This window comes from Triturus cristatus, chromosome 1_2 (genome assembly GCF_964204655.1).
Source record: "Triturus cristatus chromosome 1_2, aTriCri1.1, whole genome shotgun sequence".
In the NCBI taxonomy this organism is placed as follows: domain Eukaryota; kingdom Metazoa; phylum Chordata; class Amphibia; order Caudata; family Salamandridae; genus Triturus; species Triturus cristatus.
Window position 1 is genome coordinate 66,687,970 of NC_140580.1, and position 17,667 is coordinate 66,705,636.

Consider the following 17,667-nt stretch of genomic DNA (forward strand, 5'->3'; position numbering starts at 1 on the left):
TCAGAGGAGAGCAGCTCTCTGAAGAGAGCAGCATCAGGATTGGAGTGAGCAGGCAAACTCACCGCTCATTTTGTAACCACTGGGGTCTGTGGTTTTGGGCAAACCCCCAGTCACCTTGTGCTTGCTTTGTAAAGGCCACTGTGTGCATGTTGGGTTCCGGGCCGCGGAAAGGCTGCTGACCAATAGGGCTTTGGGGGGGCGGCCGACCAGCGGGAGGCTCGCCCTCCCGGGGGGTTTTGGGCCGGGGGAGGGGGGGGCTTCCGGAGCACGAGAGAGCTCTTCCGGGTCCTGGGGCTCTGTTTGGGCTGGTTGGGCTCCTTGGGCTAGTTTTGGGCTGGGGGGTTATTTAGCCGGCCATTTTGTGTGTCGACCCACCATTTGGTGGATCATGACACAACGGCCGGCTGGGGGTGTTGGGGTTGTTTTTTTGTCGGTGTGTGCGAGCGCTTAAAACGCTTTGGCAGCAATTGGCGGCATAGTTCTTGAGGCTGACGAGTGCGTCCCGGAGCAACGAGGGCAAAATATATAAATACATACACATTCAGACCGGCTCCGGGGCATATTTGCGGCTGCCGGCGGTTCCTGGGTCGCGTGGTCCCTTTTGCGGCGGCGAGGGTGCAGGTACCACAGAGGCATACAGGGTGACAGACGCAGCGGGTACGATGGCGATGAGTGAGGACCCGAGGGTGGTGGAGGCCCTCCGCCTCCTCGCTGAAGCGGGCCGCACGGATCTGTTGCGGCCCGACGCGCAGGTGAGGCCTAAGAGGAGAGCGGCGAGTGGAGTCGCAGCAGCGATTATCGCGTGCGACCCGCCGCGAGCACGTCAGCGGGTGGCGGTGGGGGGGGCGGGGCAGGGGGGGCGGTAGCGGCTCCTGTGCGCCGGAGGCAGGGCGGACAGCGGGGGGGCACAGCAGCCTATGCTGCAGTTTGTGGGGGGAGGGGGGAGGTTAGCGACGTGCATGGGGGGCAGGCGCCGGCGGAAGGGGGGGAGTGACAGAGGGGGAGGGTGCACGGGAGGACAGCAGGTGACTGGGGGGGAGGGGGGTGGGGTGGATGGGGGGACGGGGGGTGGGGCCTCACCGCTGTTGATTGACAGCTCGGAGGAGGGGGAAGGAGAGGGGAGCAGCGGGGAGGCGTCCGGCGGGCGGCCCGGGGGTGCGCGGTTGGCGAGGACGCGGAGCACGGGGGAGGGGGAGGAGCAGGGTGGGGGGGTGGGGGGGGTGACCGGGTGGGGGTCGAGGAGCGGCAGGGGGTGGTCCCGGACCTGGCGTGCGGGCGGTCGGGCGGGGCAGTGGGGGGGAGCTGGGGGACCGAGCAGGCGACTGGGATGGGGGCGTCGGGGGGTGTGGTGGGGGGCTAGGGCGCGGTCCAGGAGGGCGGGGCGGTATGGCGGTAATTGGAGGCACTGGAGTGGAGTGAGGAGGAGGAGGGGGCGGGGTGGGGGATGGACCGTTCCGGATATTTTTCGCAGTAAACACTAGCGAAAATCAAAAACCCCACGGACCAGTTCTCGATATTCATGGGCACTCTGGGGCGTTTGGCTAATTCCTGTTCCTCTTCCTTCGACCCCTCCTTTGCCGTCAGTTCCCTATGTAAGAGCTTCAGGATGTCCACATATTCCCCTTTCCAAATCTTTTCCTTCGTGCCCAGCGACAAATGCGCCCCCAAGGGTTTCGTAATGCCCATATAGGGCAGTTTACACACCGGCATCTCATAGCTCTCTTTTCAATAAGGGTCTTTGTACGCGGCAATATTGCAAGTTCAGGCATGAATGCTCGAAATGTGGGAAACGTCACCCGGTGGTGCAATGCTGGGGGACGGGAGGCAACCAGGGATAGCAGCCCGCTCCGGGGGGACAGCAGGGGGCTGGCAGGGGAGGTCGGGGGGGACAAGGGACTGTGGGAAAGGGCTCGTACACCGGTTAGACTGGATCGGTTGGAACCCCTGCTGGTGTCTTATCCACGGACCGAGGACGCAGGGCTGTTACGGCAGGGTTTCCGGGAGGGTTTCCGGCTGGGCTACGAGGGTCCGCGCATTGCTCGGTGGGCGGAAAACTTGAAATCGGTCGCGGCACAGAAGTCGGTGGTACGGGAAAAATTGGACAGGGAGGTACTTGAGGGGCGAATGGCGGGGCCGTTTGGTGGGCCGCCAATGCCGGAGCTGATTATCTCGCCCATTAGGGTGGTGCCAAAGAAGGAGCCGGGACAGTTTCGACTGATCCAGCATCTGTCATGGCCGGAGGGGGCGTCGGTCAACGATTACATTGCGACGGATTTGTCGTCGGTATCGTACGCGTCGGTGGATGTGGCGCGGCGTTTGGTGACGGCGGTGGGGCCCGGCGCACTCATGGCAAAGTGCGATATCAAGTCGGCGTTTCGGTTGTTGCCAGTCCACCCGGAGTACTACCAACTGTTGGGGATACAGTTCGACGGCGCCATTTTTGTGGACAAAGCACTGCCCATGGGGTGTTCGATTTTGTGTGCTTTGTTTGAGCGCTTCAGTACCTTCCTACAGTGGGCGTTTGCATGGCACACGGGGAAGGCGACGATGACGCACTATCTGGATGACTTTTTCCTGGTGGGGTTGCCCGGTTCGGCAGACTGCCAGCAGCAGCTGGACAGTTTTACGGAGCTCATGGGCTACCTGGATGTGCCCCTGGCGCCAGAGAAGACACAAGGTCCCAGCACGGTGCTGTCGTTTTTGGGCATTGAGCTAGACTCTGTGGCCATGGAGGCCCGGTTACCGGAGGAAAAAAAGTTGGGCATGCTGAGTTTGGTGGACGGCATGTTGGGACAGCGGAAGGTGACGGTGCGGGAGGTGCAGGTTCTGTTGGGTCATTTGAATTTCGCTTGCCGGGTGGTGCGGGCCGGTAGGACGTTTTGTAGGCGATTGGGGCGGGCCCTGGCGGGCGGGACATTGCCGCATCATCATATGCGATTGTCTGCAGGCACAAAAGAGGACCTGCATATGTGGCGGGCGTTCCTGGCACATTTCAATGGGATCCCGATGGCTCCCCCAGAGGATTGGGAGTGGGATGTCACCATCTCGTCGGATGCGGCGGGAGTGGGTGGTTTCGGGCTTTTTTGGCAGGGGAGGTGGTGTGCGGAGGAATGGCCGCCGCAGTGGCAGGGCGGCGGGAGGAGCATCGCATTTTTGGAATTGTTCCCGTTGGTTGTGACAGTGACGGTGTGGGCGCGGGAGCTGGCGCACAAACGCGTGATTTTTAAAGTGGACAACATGGCAGTGGTACATGTCGTAAATCGGCAGTCCGCTAGGGATCCGCAGGTGCTCAAGTTGTTGCGGGTGTTTGTGCTGCGTTGTTTGGAGCATGATATCTTGTTTCAGGCATGACATGTGCCGGGAGTGGACAATGACATTGCGGATGCTTTGTCTCATTCACAGTGGCAGAGGTTCCATGGGCTAGCCACGGAGGCGGACGACTGCAAGACGCCAGTGCCGGAGGGGATGTGGTCGGTAGGAGAGAGAGGGTCGTACAATTGGTAAGAGGGTCTGTGGCCAGGTCGACGTGGAGGGCATATGAGCAGGCGTGGCGGGAGTTTGTGGACGGCGGGGCGGGGTGGCAAGGGGATCCGGGGGTTCGGTGTGAGCAGGTGGTGCGGTTCATGTTGGCACTGATGGACAAGGGCTTGTCTAAAGCGACAATTGCAGAAAAGCTGTCGGCCATAGCGTTCATGGGGAAGTTGTGGTGGGGCTATGCGCCGTCGGCAGGGGAACTGGGCGCGCGCCTACAGGAGGGTTGGGTGCGGGAACGGGGGGCCACGGCTCGGCAACGTCGGCCAATTACAGGGGCCATGCTCCGAGGGGTGCTTCGGCGCCTGCCGGTTTGTTGCCACAATCGGGAGGAGATTCTTTTGTTTTCCACCCTTATGTCGTGGATGTATTTTGGGGCGTTCAGGGTGTCCGAGCTGGTGGGGCAACGGGGGAAGGCTGGGGTGTGCTGGGAGGCGGTGGAACTGTGGGCCGGGGAGGTGGCGGTTCGGTTGCAGCGTTCAAAGACGGATCAGTGGGGTGAGGGGACCTGGGTGTTTCTGGGGCCCGCGTTGGAGCAGGACATCTGCCCGGCGGGGTGGGGGCGGCGTTTGGCATCGCGTTTGCAGTCGGTGGAGGGTGAGATCTTTCGCCGGGTCACGGGGGAACGGGTGACGGCGGCCCAACTGCTGTGGGTTTTGCGGCACGCCCTGCTCGGTATGGGGGTGGAGCCGAAATGGTTCGGGACACATTCCTTTCGGATCGGGGCAGCGACCGATGCAGCGCGCCAAGGGTGGGGGAAGAAGGATATTATGCGTCTGGGGAGGTGGAAGTCGGACTGCTACCAGACATACGTTCGGCCGCAGGTATTGGGGGGGAGGAGAAGAGTAGGCGGGGTACTCCAGCCCTGCCACCGCACCTGGAAAGAGACATGTGTCTCTTTCCAGGTGCGGTGGCAGGGCCGGACGCAGCCGGTTTGTCCATCCTCATCCTGGGCCACTCTTTCATCAAGCGAGCAGAGCGATACGAATGGGACAAGAGCAGGAACCTGAATTTAGAGTTGGATTCTAGGTTGTTTCAATGTCAGTGGCAGGGGCAAGGGGGTATGAGATGGCATGAACTTTTCCCGGTATTGAGTAGGTTTGTAAAGGGGGGGGTGTGTCCGGATGTTCTGGTAGTACATTTGGGGGAGAATGATCTGGTGCAGTGCAAGGGCCTGGCGTTGCTGAAGCAGATGAAAAGGGATCTGCTGGAGATTCGGTCACAGTGGTCAGGGTGTTACATAATCTGGTCCGAATTTATTCCGCGGAGAACGTGGAGGGGGGCTGCGCGCCCAGCGGCCATAGATAGGGCGCGCCGGAAGATAAATAGGGACATGCAGGTTTTTTGTGACAGGTAGGGGATAGGCAGGATGGAACACCCGGAACTACGCTATGCGGCAGTGTACTTTTTTAGGGAGGACGGGGTGCATTTGTCACGGTATGGCATTGTTCAGTTGAAGGAGGCAGTGGACAGGGCATTGGGGGTTTGCAGGTACCCGAGAAGTCAGGAGGCCTAAAGGGGGGGTCGAAAGCCGGCAGTTCCGACTTTCGAGTGGTGTTTTTTCATAGGTCATGGGGGACATCTACTGATTTGTGTTTACGGTGGGGTAGGACATAAGAATCTACCTAGTTAGATAGGATAGGAAAGTTAGGAATTGTAAGTTGTTTTATGATTGTTGCAGGGGGGGGAAACATTTTAGGGGAGGGGGCGGGGGGCCAGATAGGAAGGCTATATTTAGCGAGGATTAGTTTTGTACGGCACAGGCCAAGAGATGTTTCTATGTAAGGTGCACCTGTTTCCAATAAAGCGGCCTTTTTCACACCAACAATCTGGCTTGTGGTCTGTGTTGCCCTCCCCCCCCCTGTAGGACCCAATAGGGCTTTGGGGGGGCGGCCGACCAGCGGGAGGCTCGCCCTCCCGGGGGGTTTTGGGCCGGGGGAGGGGGGGGCTTCCAGAGCACGAGAGAGCTCTTCCGGGTCCTGGGGCTCTGTTTGGGCTGGTTGGGCTCCTTGGGCTAGTTTTGGGCTGGGGGGTTATTTAGCCGGCCATTTTGTGTGGCGACCCACCATTTGGTGGATCGTGACACAACGGCCGGCTGGGGGTGTTGGGGTTGGTTTTTTGTCCCGCCCACCCTCCCTTCGAGCTGGTGGGTCCCCACCCCTCTATTAGGGGTTGGGGGGTGTGTTTTCTTTGCTGTTTGGAAGCTGGTGGTTTTCTTGGGGACAGCTGCATCGGGGAAGGATGCTTTGTGGGGGATTTGTCGCTGGAGCAGGTGCTGGTGTGGTGCGCTAGGAGTTGCGGTGTTTTTTCCTAGGTAATGGGGAACATCTACTGATTTGTGTTTACGGTGGGGTAGGACATAAGAATCTACCTAGTTAGATAGGGTAGGAAAGTTAGGAATTGTAAGTTGTTTTATGATTGTTGCAGGGGGGGAAACATTTTAGGGGAGGGGTTGGGGGGCCAGATAGGAAGGCTATATTTAGCGAGGATTAGTTTTGTACGGCACAGGCCAAGGGATGTTTCTATGTAAGGTGCACCTGTTTCCAATAAAGCGGCCTTTTTCACACCAACAATCTGGCTTGTGGTCTGTGTTGCCCCCCGCCCCTGTAGGGCCCAAACCAAACATGCGCAGTGCACACTGTGCCGTGCACAGTGCGTAGTCGCACTGTTACAATATTGCATTGCAATGTTTATGCTTGTAGCTTCAATGCTGATTCACTTGACAGTGCAGACCAGGCTGGTTGTCACGTGATGGTGACGTGATGCTGCAGCTCGACGGAGCGCGCCGCTTTAAATTATTAATACAATTTCAACATTGAAAGTAGAAATTGTATGAATAATTTAAAGCGGCGTGCTCTTGAAATGCGCAATAATTATTAGTGGGGCAACATCCCAACGCCCAAACGGAGAAACCGCCACTGAACAAACTCCATGGCATCTGCATACCTAAACTATGACGTTTGGTATTTAAAGAAATTGAGCTGAAAGTGATTAATGATCATTATTTCGTACCAAGACCCTTCAAGGTGCTTGAGGTAGGAGGAAATGAAGAGACAATAGCTCTTAAAAATGACAATAGCCCTTGTAGTTGACCAGAAATCTAGGACACTAGCTTACAACAAAACCTTGAGTTAAAAAAAATCACCAATTGCTTTAGAACTCATATGCTGTAAAGACAACTCAGAGAGAGAATTGTTCCCTTTTCACATACTTTTGTGACCTGCTTTGAGTTTAAACCCCAACACAGCAACTGAGCCTTTCATCCTTCAGAGAAAGATAGGGTCTATCACATTAAAGTGATTATGAATTACCCTTTAATTCACACTGCTATTGGTAAAACTGTGATATAAAGTGCTGTATAAAAATGTTTTCGATGCTCTTTGAAATGCAGCACGTCACGAAGTTAGTTCAGTTATTCAATGAGCTTGTCTTCAATATGTCAAATTGTATTTTTAGCAGGATCTGCCATGGGGAACAGTGATTGACCAATGTTGTTCTCTCGATGAGAGACATAAAACGTTTATGGCGAAACAGTGTCCTCTGCTGGAGAGTATTCAGTTCGACTCGTATTACATTTGGAATTAAATTGATGTCGGACAAAAATAAAGTTATACGTGACAAAAATAAACTGGTTCATGAACGGAATTAGCAAATCTGTTCGAAACACACAATCTGATGAAACCCCCTTTCCCAAATCCAAATCAATTTCATGACTGCTGTAAGCCACTACGGGCCTCTAGCATCCTTTTTTTTTTTTTTTTAAAGTTCGCTATACAGCAGATGAACAAAGTAAGCGTAAGGAGACCGTGGTTGGCCGGTGCTCCGTAGCTTTGACTGGAAGGGGGGTATTGGCTGCGAGAGCGACTTAGGATGCAGCAAAGAAGAGCGAGGGAGGAGGGAACCAATGGTGAGTAGTGTTGTGGGGGGGGAGGGCTATCTGCGCTTATGGAAGCCCTCGCTGCATGCCCCGGCGCCGCAGTAAGACACCACACTCCGTTTACCGGTCTCGGCGCGTAACTGCCTTCGCAGGCCGCGCCCCTTTATTTATATAGGCAGGCGTACGCCACGCTCGCGGCGTACGTATTGCGTATTAACATTATGCGCTCTAGCGTCTAACGCTAGAGCGCTAACTGTAACATCCCTCTCCAACTTGGACAAAAAAAATAAACCAAAGTCCATAACAGTCACTCACTTGCATGGCAGGCAAAGTCTTTAAGGCGGCTGCTGGGCGTGGGGTTCGCTCTCAGACCATACCTGGCTGTGGCACGAGTGCCGGAGCTGGGTGGGAGGTTATTCGGGGCTTCAACTACCGGGGGGGCGTGATGGCTCTGCTCTGGAGCGCCGCAGGCCCCACTGGATGTTAGTTCTGGTCCCACCTCGGGGGTGGAGATCTCTTCCGCCACTCCGCCCAGTCCCCGTTGGTTGCAGTCGGTGACCTCCGGAATGTGTTTGAACCACGAGATGTTCCTGGTGGCCGACTCCCCTCCTCTTTCTGCTGTGACCATTGTCCCCCGCCTTTGTGCCACGGTCCAGCTGCCTTGTTCATACCGGGGTCTGAACTTTCCTCCTGGTCTTCTGTCTTTCACGAGGACACTGTCCCCTGGTCTGATGTCGCGGTCTCGACTGCCCCTGGCCCGGCTGACTTGTTGGTTGCGGTGCGCTCGCCTTCGGAAGGCCTCCTCCGCCTCGAACGGTGGGGGCGCCCACCCAGGGACTGCGGGTAGCCCATCGCGGCGAGGCCCGTTGAGCATGAGGGACCACGGGGCTTGTTTGGTGGAGCAGTGGGGCGTGCTCCGATACTCTCCCAGGAATCGCTGGATTTCCCTCTCGGGGTCTAGTTGCTCTACTCCGGCTATTCGAATTACTTTATTCAGGGTCCTCATGAATCGCTCTACTTCTCCGTTGGCTTGCGGCCACTGAGGAGTGATTCGCCGATGTTGTATTCCCTGATGTTGAAGGAACTCCCGGAATTCATGACCGTGGAAGGGAGGCCCGTTGTCACTCTTCACCTCTGAGGGGCGCCCAAACATGGCAAACATTTTCTCCAGCGCTGGTCCCACGAACGTGAAGGCTGTAGATGGTAAGACTTCCACAATGGGATACTTCGAGAAATTGTCCATGACTACCAGCGACACTTTTCCGTTTGGGAGACTCCCAAAGTCTATACTAATCTTGTCCCACGGGTACCTTCCTGGTTCTTCGGTTACGATGGGGGCCGGAGGCTCCGGGCCGCTCGTTACCTGGCACGCGGCGCAGCCTCTTACCACCTCATCCACCATGCCGTCTAGGCCGGGGAACCATATCTTCGCCCTCATCCTGGTTTTCATCTTCTCCGTCCCTTGATGGCCTTCGTGGGCGATGGCTGTGGCTTGACGGCGTAGTGCGGCGGGCATGACGATTCTACACCCTCGCAGGATGACACCATCGCGGGTCATACTTAGTTCATTCCGCACTCGCCACATCTGCTGCAAGTCCTTCTTGTCCTCGTCCGCCCACGAGTTGGCGGTGTGCAGGAAATCAGCCCAGGACCCCTTCTGAAGAGCCCCCCGTGTCCTTGCCAGTACGGCGTCGTGCTCCCCGGCACGTATGATCTCTTGGATTGTTAAGATCCGAGGGCAAGTTAGAGCAGCTAAGAGGTCGATGTGCGCTTCAGTTTCCTCTTCCTCTTCTTTCCCGACCGGGGACGTCACCCCGTTTTCCGGGTGCCGTGACAGAAAGTCTGCCGGGTTCTTCGCACCTGGCCGGTATGTCACCTCCATCTGATATTGCTGTAGACCGATTGCCCACCTCTCGATCCTCGGGGGGGTGGGGCGCTGTCCCCTTGAACAGGGGCACCAACGGTTGGTGGTCTGTCACCACAGTGAACGGATGCCCGCAGACATATAGGTGGAAATGCCGGCAACCCCAGCGGATGGCGAGCGCTTCTCGTTCAATCTGAGAATACCTCTGTTCAGTTGGGGTGAGCGCCTTGCTTGCGTACGCCAGGGTGGCCCATGTGCCTGGTTCTTGCTCTTGCGTGAGGACTGCGCCCAGTCCTACCGGGCTGGCGTCGACAAGCAGCTCTGTCTTCCTGGTCGGATCAAAGTAGACTAGAGTGGCCTGGTCCAGCAGCGTGGTTTTGATCGCACGGAATGCATCTTCTTCCTCTTGCCCCCAGCACCACAGGGTGTCTGTCTTCGTGAGGCGTCGGAGGGGTTCCGCTGTGGTGGCTAGGTTGGGGATGAACCGCCCACAGTACGTGGCCATCCCAAGAAAACTGCGGACCTCTGACGCCGATGTCGGTGCAGGGGCGTTCTTGATGGCCTGGGATTTTCTTGGATCCACTTGAATGCCCTGGTTGGTGAACGTGTACCCGAAGAATTCGATGCTTTGTTGAAAGAACTGGCACTTCTCCTTGTGCAATGTGACCCCAAACTCTCTCAGTCTCATCAGAGTGGATCGGACTCGCCGGTAGTGTTCATCCACTGTTGTGGCGTGTATCAATATGTCATCACTGACATTCAGTACTCCTGGTAGCCCTTGCAAGATGTCTCTGATAGTGTTCTGAAATATTTCTGCTGCCGAGGAGATGCCAAAGTTAAGGCGTCGGTACCTGCGTAGCCCCATGTGCGTGCTGAAAGTAGTGATGTACCTGCTCTCTTCGGCTAGCGTTAGCTGGTGGTACCCCGCGTTGAGGTCCAGTTTGGAGAACCACCGGGCTCCGTTAAGGTCTGCGATTATATCATCCATCGTGGGCGTGATGTGCCTCTCCCTTTTGATGGCCTTGTTGGGCAGCCTCATGTCGATGCATACTCGAATCTTGCCAGGTTGCCGGGGTTTTTCCGCTATCACCATGGGTGACACCCAGGGGGTGGGTCCAGTTACTGTCTCTATGACACCTTGCTCTTCCAACCTCCTCAACTCCTCTTCTACCAGCGGGCGTAGGTGGAAAGGAATCCTCCTGTGCTTTAGCGCCGTGGGCGTGACCGAGCGGTCAATATGGAGCTTGACTGGTGGTCGTCGGATGTTCCCCAGACCGGTGAACAGCTCCGGAAACTGGTCCAGCAGAGTAGTCGTTTGGGAGTCTTGCACCTTCCGGAGGAACGCGATCAGCCCGAGGTCTTCAGCCGCGTGCCCGCTGAGGAGGGTGTCTGCCTCTTGATTGATCACATGTATGTCAATGGTGATCTCTGCATCATCTGACTTCACTGGTACCGTCATCTTTCCTGCCAACGGTAGTGGCGTGTCACTTCCATAGGCATAGATCTGTGCTTTAGACCGTCGGAGTTCAGGCCTGGGTCGGAGGCGGTTGTATTGTTGCACTCCCATCACTGTGACTGACGCCCCTGTGTCGATCACTGCGTTGATCCTGGACCCAGCGACTAAGATGTCGCACCTCGGTTGCGGCCTTCTCGAGCTCTTGAGGGCTCTGGTGAATGAGATCAGGTACGTCTCCCCTTCGTCATCATCGGACTCCATCGCATCTTCCTGCAGGGCTTGAGCCTGCTTTCGCCCTGTGGACAGCGACAACTGGGATAGTTGTCTCACCATGGCTTTCTCCGGCCTCTTTCCTCTCCGATTCCGTTGTGAGGCCCGTTTGCGACAAACAGACGCAAAGTGGTTCATTACGCCGCAGTTGTCACACGCCTTTCCTTTCGCGGGGCATGTTCTGCCTTTGTGTTCATCATATCCGCAGTACCCACACGGGGCTGCAGGCTTCTTTGCCGCCGGCCGGCGGGAGGCTTCGCGCGTCTGGAGTGCGTCGGCCCGCTCTGTTTTGACCGTTACTCCTGATCCGGCGCCTCGCGTCAGCGCCACCTCCATCTCCTCCGCGCGGGCATCGGATAGATCATGGGACCGTGCCAGCACTAAGATGTCCGCCATCGGGATGTTCGGTTGGCGGAGGATGAGTGTCCGCAGCTTCTTGCTGCGTATGCCGCATATTATCTGGGCTCTGATCTCTTCTTTGGCTCTGTCCCCCACGAGGTGCGTGTCAGCCAGCACCCTCAGTCGAGCGTGGAATGCATCCACCGATTCCCCTTCTTTTTGCCTCGCTTGGCGCAGTTTGAAATGTTCAAAGTCCGGGTTCAGTTGGGGGTCGAAGTGTGCATTGAGGGCTCTCACGGCCGCGTCGTAGTCATCCGCGTTCCCTGTGTTGGGGAGGTGCTTAAATAATAGATAGACCTCTTCTCCTGCATAGTGGAGTAGTAGGGACCTTTTCACGGTGCCATCCGTCTCCCTGGTGCCCGCAAAATAGTTGTCCAGGCGGCCAATCCATGTCTGCCAGCGTGGGGCGGCAGTGGCGGGGTCAGCCGCTTCACTGAACGGCGGCAGGACGCCGGAAGCGGGGTGCAGAGGCATTGCCTGGGCGGGGCGCTCATCATCCCCCATGGCTCCCTGGGGCACAGCACAGGAGGATGGAGGGCAGCGGGCGGAAGAGGCCGCAGAGATAGGAAATGTTCACACTAGGTGCCGCAGGTGGACGTCAGGGCGCAGCTGGGGTATAGCAGGCAGACTGGGGCCGAGGGCTTCAGCACCCAGCCAGAGCACAGCAGGGGCACAGAGCTTGACAGTCCAGAGGCAGATTCGACAGTGCAGAGGCAGGGATGTTCATCTGCCAAGACAGGCTGTGTTTGGTGCACACGTGCACTCACCGTAGGGCAGAGGGGCCTTGTTGCACTGTTCGCGTGAGGCTGAGCACATTCCAGCCGGCTCGACAGAAACACGTGCGCGCGCGCGGGACTGCCGCGGAGCGCGTCTTTCAGCTGGGGCACACGTGGTAGTTCGTCGCCTTCGTCGCCAGTGTTGTGGGGGGGGGGCTATCTGCGCTTATGGAAGCCCTCGCTGCATGCCCCGGCGCCGCAGTAAGACACCACACTCCGTTTACCGGTCTCGGCGCGTAACTGCCTTCGCAGGCCGCGCCCCTTTATTTATATAGGCAGGCGTACGCCACGCTCGCGGCGTACGTATTGCGTATTAACATTATGCGCTCTAGCGTCTAACGCTAGAGCGCTAACTGTAACAAGTAGCAGGCAGAAATAGAGTGGGTTAGTTGACTACAAAAGGTCTTGCAGTCAGTGCATGGGCGCTGATGCTCGACTTAAAAAAAGATTTTACACCGTTCACCCTAAATAGGGTGGACATTGTAATGTCATTCCCAGTGGCGTAGCAAAGCACACCGCCCCGGGCGTCATGAGTCTTAGGGGTGGCGGCCTCCCCAAGCCCTGCCACCCCTGCGCTCCTAAGCAGCGGCCACCGTGGGGCGGTAGCCGCGCCTGACTCTCCAGCACACCTGCCCCCTGGCTGTTGCGGGGATCCGTCAGCACCCCCCTTCCCGCTCTTACATGCTGCCATGGGCGGCAGTCGCCGGGGCCGCACCAGGCGGCCAAAGGTCTAGCTATACCACTGGTCATTCCACTGATGGCCCCCACTTCATCAGGCCGTTGGAGACCTTATCTGTTGACAGAGTGAATGGGGGCTCCATCAACAGAGAACCTAAGGCCCACCTGTCTCTAAATGAGGTGGGTGTCCCGAGGGTTTGGCGGACAGGATATTCAGTCACATTTGTGACTGCAGTACCTGTCTGTCAAACTATATTGGGCCCAAAGTGCCCAAACCTCCCCCTTTTCCGACTTGCTTCTCAGACACTACAAACACACTCAAGCAGGTACAAAAAAAGAGAGAAGTGAAGGCAAGGAAACCAGGAAACCAGGGGAAAGTTCAAAAACAGTACATGAGAAGGTCACCACGGAGAACAAGCTTCATGAACTGAAATGTACTGAATTTTCAACAATTCTCGAAAGTGAAAACAGTGGAAAACCTTTGGTAAAATTCGTTTAGTGAAGAGTTGTATAACGTTTCTGGTGGGTGGCAATCTAGGAATGTATTGATGATGAGAATGGTGTAATATGTTTGACGGGCAGAATTGTAACCATGCACAAAAGACACCATGGTGTCTGTTAACGCAACCAGGAATAGTTCGTGAAAATTCAAGATGGACAAAAGAGTATAAATATTATGAGCAGAAGCCATGTAAAATTCACATTGAACACAACTGCGTAAAATATCTGATGCACTGAAAGTTGCATTATGCAAGAAGGACAAAGACGAAAACATTAAATGGGCCTACATTTAGGATATGAAGATTATATTATATAACAAACTTTGTACATTGCAACACAGATAGAATACAATAATTGCTTTAACAGAAATGAGTGAAATTAAATAGTTTTCTTCAGTTTACAGGACCATGCACATCTCACACTCAAAATCCATCCTACCTCCAACATCATTCAGCACTAACAGAATACATAAGTATCAACAGCATATCCATGCAGACTTAACCATTGATTCACCTGTCAGTGGAGACCATCTCCGCACAACCACATCCGCGTACTGCCTCCACCATATGTCTCTTTCGCAGTCCATACAATTTTGACCCTCTAGATCACCCAACTTTCTCCACCATCAATCCTTCAAAGGTCAATAACAGCTTCCCATGACATATCCACATCACTTCCCCATTCTTTGAACATCTGCACTTGCTTCCAGCTACAGATTCACACACTACTTTCAACCATCCCTTCGCTGACCTACTCACACCACCAGCTGTGTGCCTATCCCAATGATTCCACCATTCATTTCATTAAGAGGGCTTCTTCAAAGAATAGTCACAGAGGTATGAAGACTACTCATTTGGTACTCGCTCTTACTAGGTGGTGTTGGTCTTGGCTTTGTTGTAGGTCCTGCTGTTGTTGGGGGTACTGCGTCTGTTGGGGGTGGTAAAAAAAGGCATTTTATTCCACCAGTTAAACATCAGCACAAAGATAATAATCATCCCCCCACTTTTTCGTGATGCTTGAAATCTGAAATAGAATCCCTTGGATTGATCTATGGCCGAAAACACACATTATACAGAGCGAATAAACAGCAAGACTGAGCCCTCTGTAATCCATTGAGTATGAAGCAAAATATTCAGGCTTTATCAGGCTTTATCAGGCATTCTCCTCCCTGTTCAGACATGACACAGAGTAGATGGAACATTTAAGTTCATTGACACAGGGATATGAATGAACCGGAAGAGCTTCCCATGCCTACCCTTGGTTCATAGAAATACTCGAAGCACTTGAAACTGTCATGAATGATTTGGAGTAGGAGATACAGACGCACAGCACTTTAATACAATGCGGCGAGGGAGGGTAGTGGCAGACGTTTGCACTGGAAGCTTTAGCTCCAAATATTTTGCCAGTCAGCCTTGAGTGGAGAAGAGGGGGTTGCCCTCTCGAGCAAGAAAAGATGACTTTGACCTTGTAATCGACTCATTGCTGAGACAGTAATTGACAAATCAATGGCAAGAAGAAGATGGAGGTGCTTTGAGATTATTATTTGATCTGGTTCTTGTGCATACCTTGAGGTTGGTGCATCCCGTGCAAGAGCCATACCTATTACTTAAAGGTACACAATAGCGCTTCAATAATCCCTTTTCTCTTCAGCTGTAAAGCACTGTACAAATTGTATACTAATCTTTGAAATAGGTAACTAGCATCTGACTTTCATGTTATTATTCAAAGTTCCAGAAACCTGAAAAAGGAAGAAGAGAGCTAATTGTTAGTGATTGAAAATGGTGACTCAGAGATTATCATGAAGTACGATCTACCTGGAGAAACCTGTGACTAACACTTTACTCCTAAGAAAGAAAAAAGTTTCTAGAAAATGTCCGAGCAGGAAGAAAAGCTAAAGAAACCTGTATGAGAGCCTGAAGTAGATCTACTAAATATTTTAAAAGTCGCAATCACCAAACATTAAAAAAACTTTGTACACCCATGCGATGGGGATGGCGTGACATTCTACCTCTCTCTGTCTGAGACTTCTTGCTCTCCCCAGAATCAGTGACTTGTGGTCTGGGAAAATTCTTTCTTGTAACCGACAGCAAAAGCCTGGAATGCCCGCTGTAGGGAGCTGGCTCTGTATATACTATACCAAAGTGAGGTATGGTGTGCACAGAGTCCAGTGGAACCCCAAAGGTAGGCAGAGGTAAAAGGAGATAGCACCTTACTCTCAATTTGTGGTAGTGTGGGCGAGCAGTGAGGCTTTATCAGAGGACAGTGTTAAGCATTTGCTGTACACACTAAATCAGCAAATTATATCACACACTCAAAGACTGAACTTCAGACCAATTGGTTTTGTATAAAAATATTCTAGTTATTTTATTTCCTGGAACCAAGCAAGCCTGGCACAGGTAAGTGATAAGTACTTTGCAGTAATAATACAGTTTGTAAACAGTTTGTACTTGTAGTGATCACTCCAGGCTGGTTGAGATGTTTTAGGAGTATTTATTGTAGATCAATAGTACAGCAGTAATACAGCCCCACCAGGAGCAGCCAACATGGTGCTCAGCCCTTATCCAACTGTGGTTTTCATACACCAACATTCCATGTTACATCATCCTTACAGGGTTCCACTGGTGGAGTGATGGATGCCATAAACTACAATATACCTAGGATATAACAGTACTGTAGTTGTATATATATTTGTGTTTGATTACAGTAGAACTACTAGTAATGCAATGTTTTGAAATATTGTACATATACTTTGTATTGGCTTTTCAGTAGATTACTTCACAGACTACTTTTCTTACACAGTGCAGTATACCTGGATACTGCACTGGGACATTTCCTGTAAACAGGTAAGTAAAAGCGTTTTGGTTATTTTGTTACAGTTTTAGAAACTTTTATAGATTTTCCAACTCCACACTTAGAAACTTTTCACAGAAAACCAGTCAATGTTATCCTAAGGAGAAAAATAGGGTTATCGGTTCAAAGGTAAGTATTTGGTTGTGGGAGTTGGAATTCTGGGGGTAGACTCAGAGGTCCCCCAGGGTCAAGGATTCACTCTTGTTACACCATCAGCGGCACTAGGGCGGCCGGGTGCAGAGTGCTGAGGCCCAGTGTTATCCAATGGAGGACAGGAGACCTCCGGTTGGTGGCTGCTTACGACAAGGCCACAAGGTTGTGGGAGCAAATCTCCTGGACTTAAGCTCAGGGCAAATGGGGGTGCAAGCCAGCACAAAAGGTGCACCCTCAGAGGCACTGGGGCGGCCGGGTGCAGAGTGCTGTTTTGGCATTGGGCGCCCTGTAGCCTTCAATGGGGAGTCTCCGGTTTGCAAACACACTGCAGGCTCGGGACAAAGGTCTTCTGGGTGCGACCACCACTTGGAGAGGTATGTTGGGATGGTGGGGGTTGGTTAGACACCATCGGTTGGGCCACCCAAGGCTGTGGGGCGGTGGGTGCAGGGGTGTCTTTTAGGGTAGGATCTTCTTACTAGCTTCTGATCGCAGTTGGGGGGACCTTCCGGTTTGAGGCTGTAGGCATCGGCTGTAAGCTTGAGGCAGGTCAGACATCACCGGAGCTCGGGGCAGGATCGCCGGGGAAACCTCCTTGTGGTGTTTGGGAGAAAGTGCCCTCTTTCTGCATGGTTGCCCCCACTTTTTGCTGAATTGTTGATGTGCTTTGACTGGGTGTGCCCTGGGCACCTGCTAATCAGGTACCGAGGGCCTATGTTCTTTCCCTATAACTGCATTGAAAACAAAACCAAATTGGCATACCTGGCCACAGGTCAGCCCCTGGTAAATGGTACCACAGGTACCCGGGGCACTGTGACCAGGAAGACCTCTAAGGGCTGCAGCTTTGCAGGCTGTGTGTTTTGGTGCAGAACAAAGTGAAGAGTCGACATGGCACACATCCCTGTGTGCCATGCCTACAACCCACTGCCCTGGCATAGATAAGTCACCACTCTAGCTGGGTGCACTATTCCAGTGGTGAGGTTACAGGTGCATGAGCCATGTACCCCCTACAGTGTCTAAGTCCATTCTTAGACATTGTAAGTGCAGTGCTGTCATTAGGAGTATATGGTGCTGGAAGTTGTCATTACGAACTCCACAGCACCATAATGGCTGCACTGAAAACTGAGAAGTTTGGAATCACATTTCTCAGCACAATAACCCACACTGATGCCAGTGTGGGCTTTATAGAAAAATGCACACAGAGAGCATCTTAGCGATGCCCCCTGAAAAATTACCTACCACTAATGTCCAGGCTGAGTGGCTGCTTTTAGCTACCACCACCAGACATGTGTACGGACCCCTGAGTGAAGAGCCT

The 17,667-nt window shown here is 53.8% G+C and overlaps 1 protein-coding gene across 1 annotated transcript in view; it reads right to left on the minus strand.

Moving 5' to 3' along the window:
* The window catches only part of LOC146866807 (scavenger receptor cysteine-rich domain-containing protein DMBT1-like), a 731,947-nt gene that overhangs the window by 109,356 nt on the left and 604,924 nt on the right, over positions 1-17,667 (minus strand). Inside the window, exon 4 of the mRNA XM_085617711.1 lies at positions 10,424-11,024. Coding sequence (XP_085473837.1) covers positions 10,424-11,024 — 601 coding nt within the window. The remainder of the gene's footprint in view (positions 1-10,423; positions 11,025-17,667) is intronic.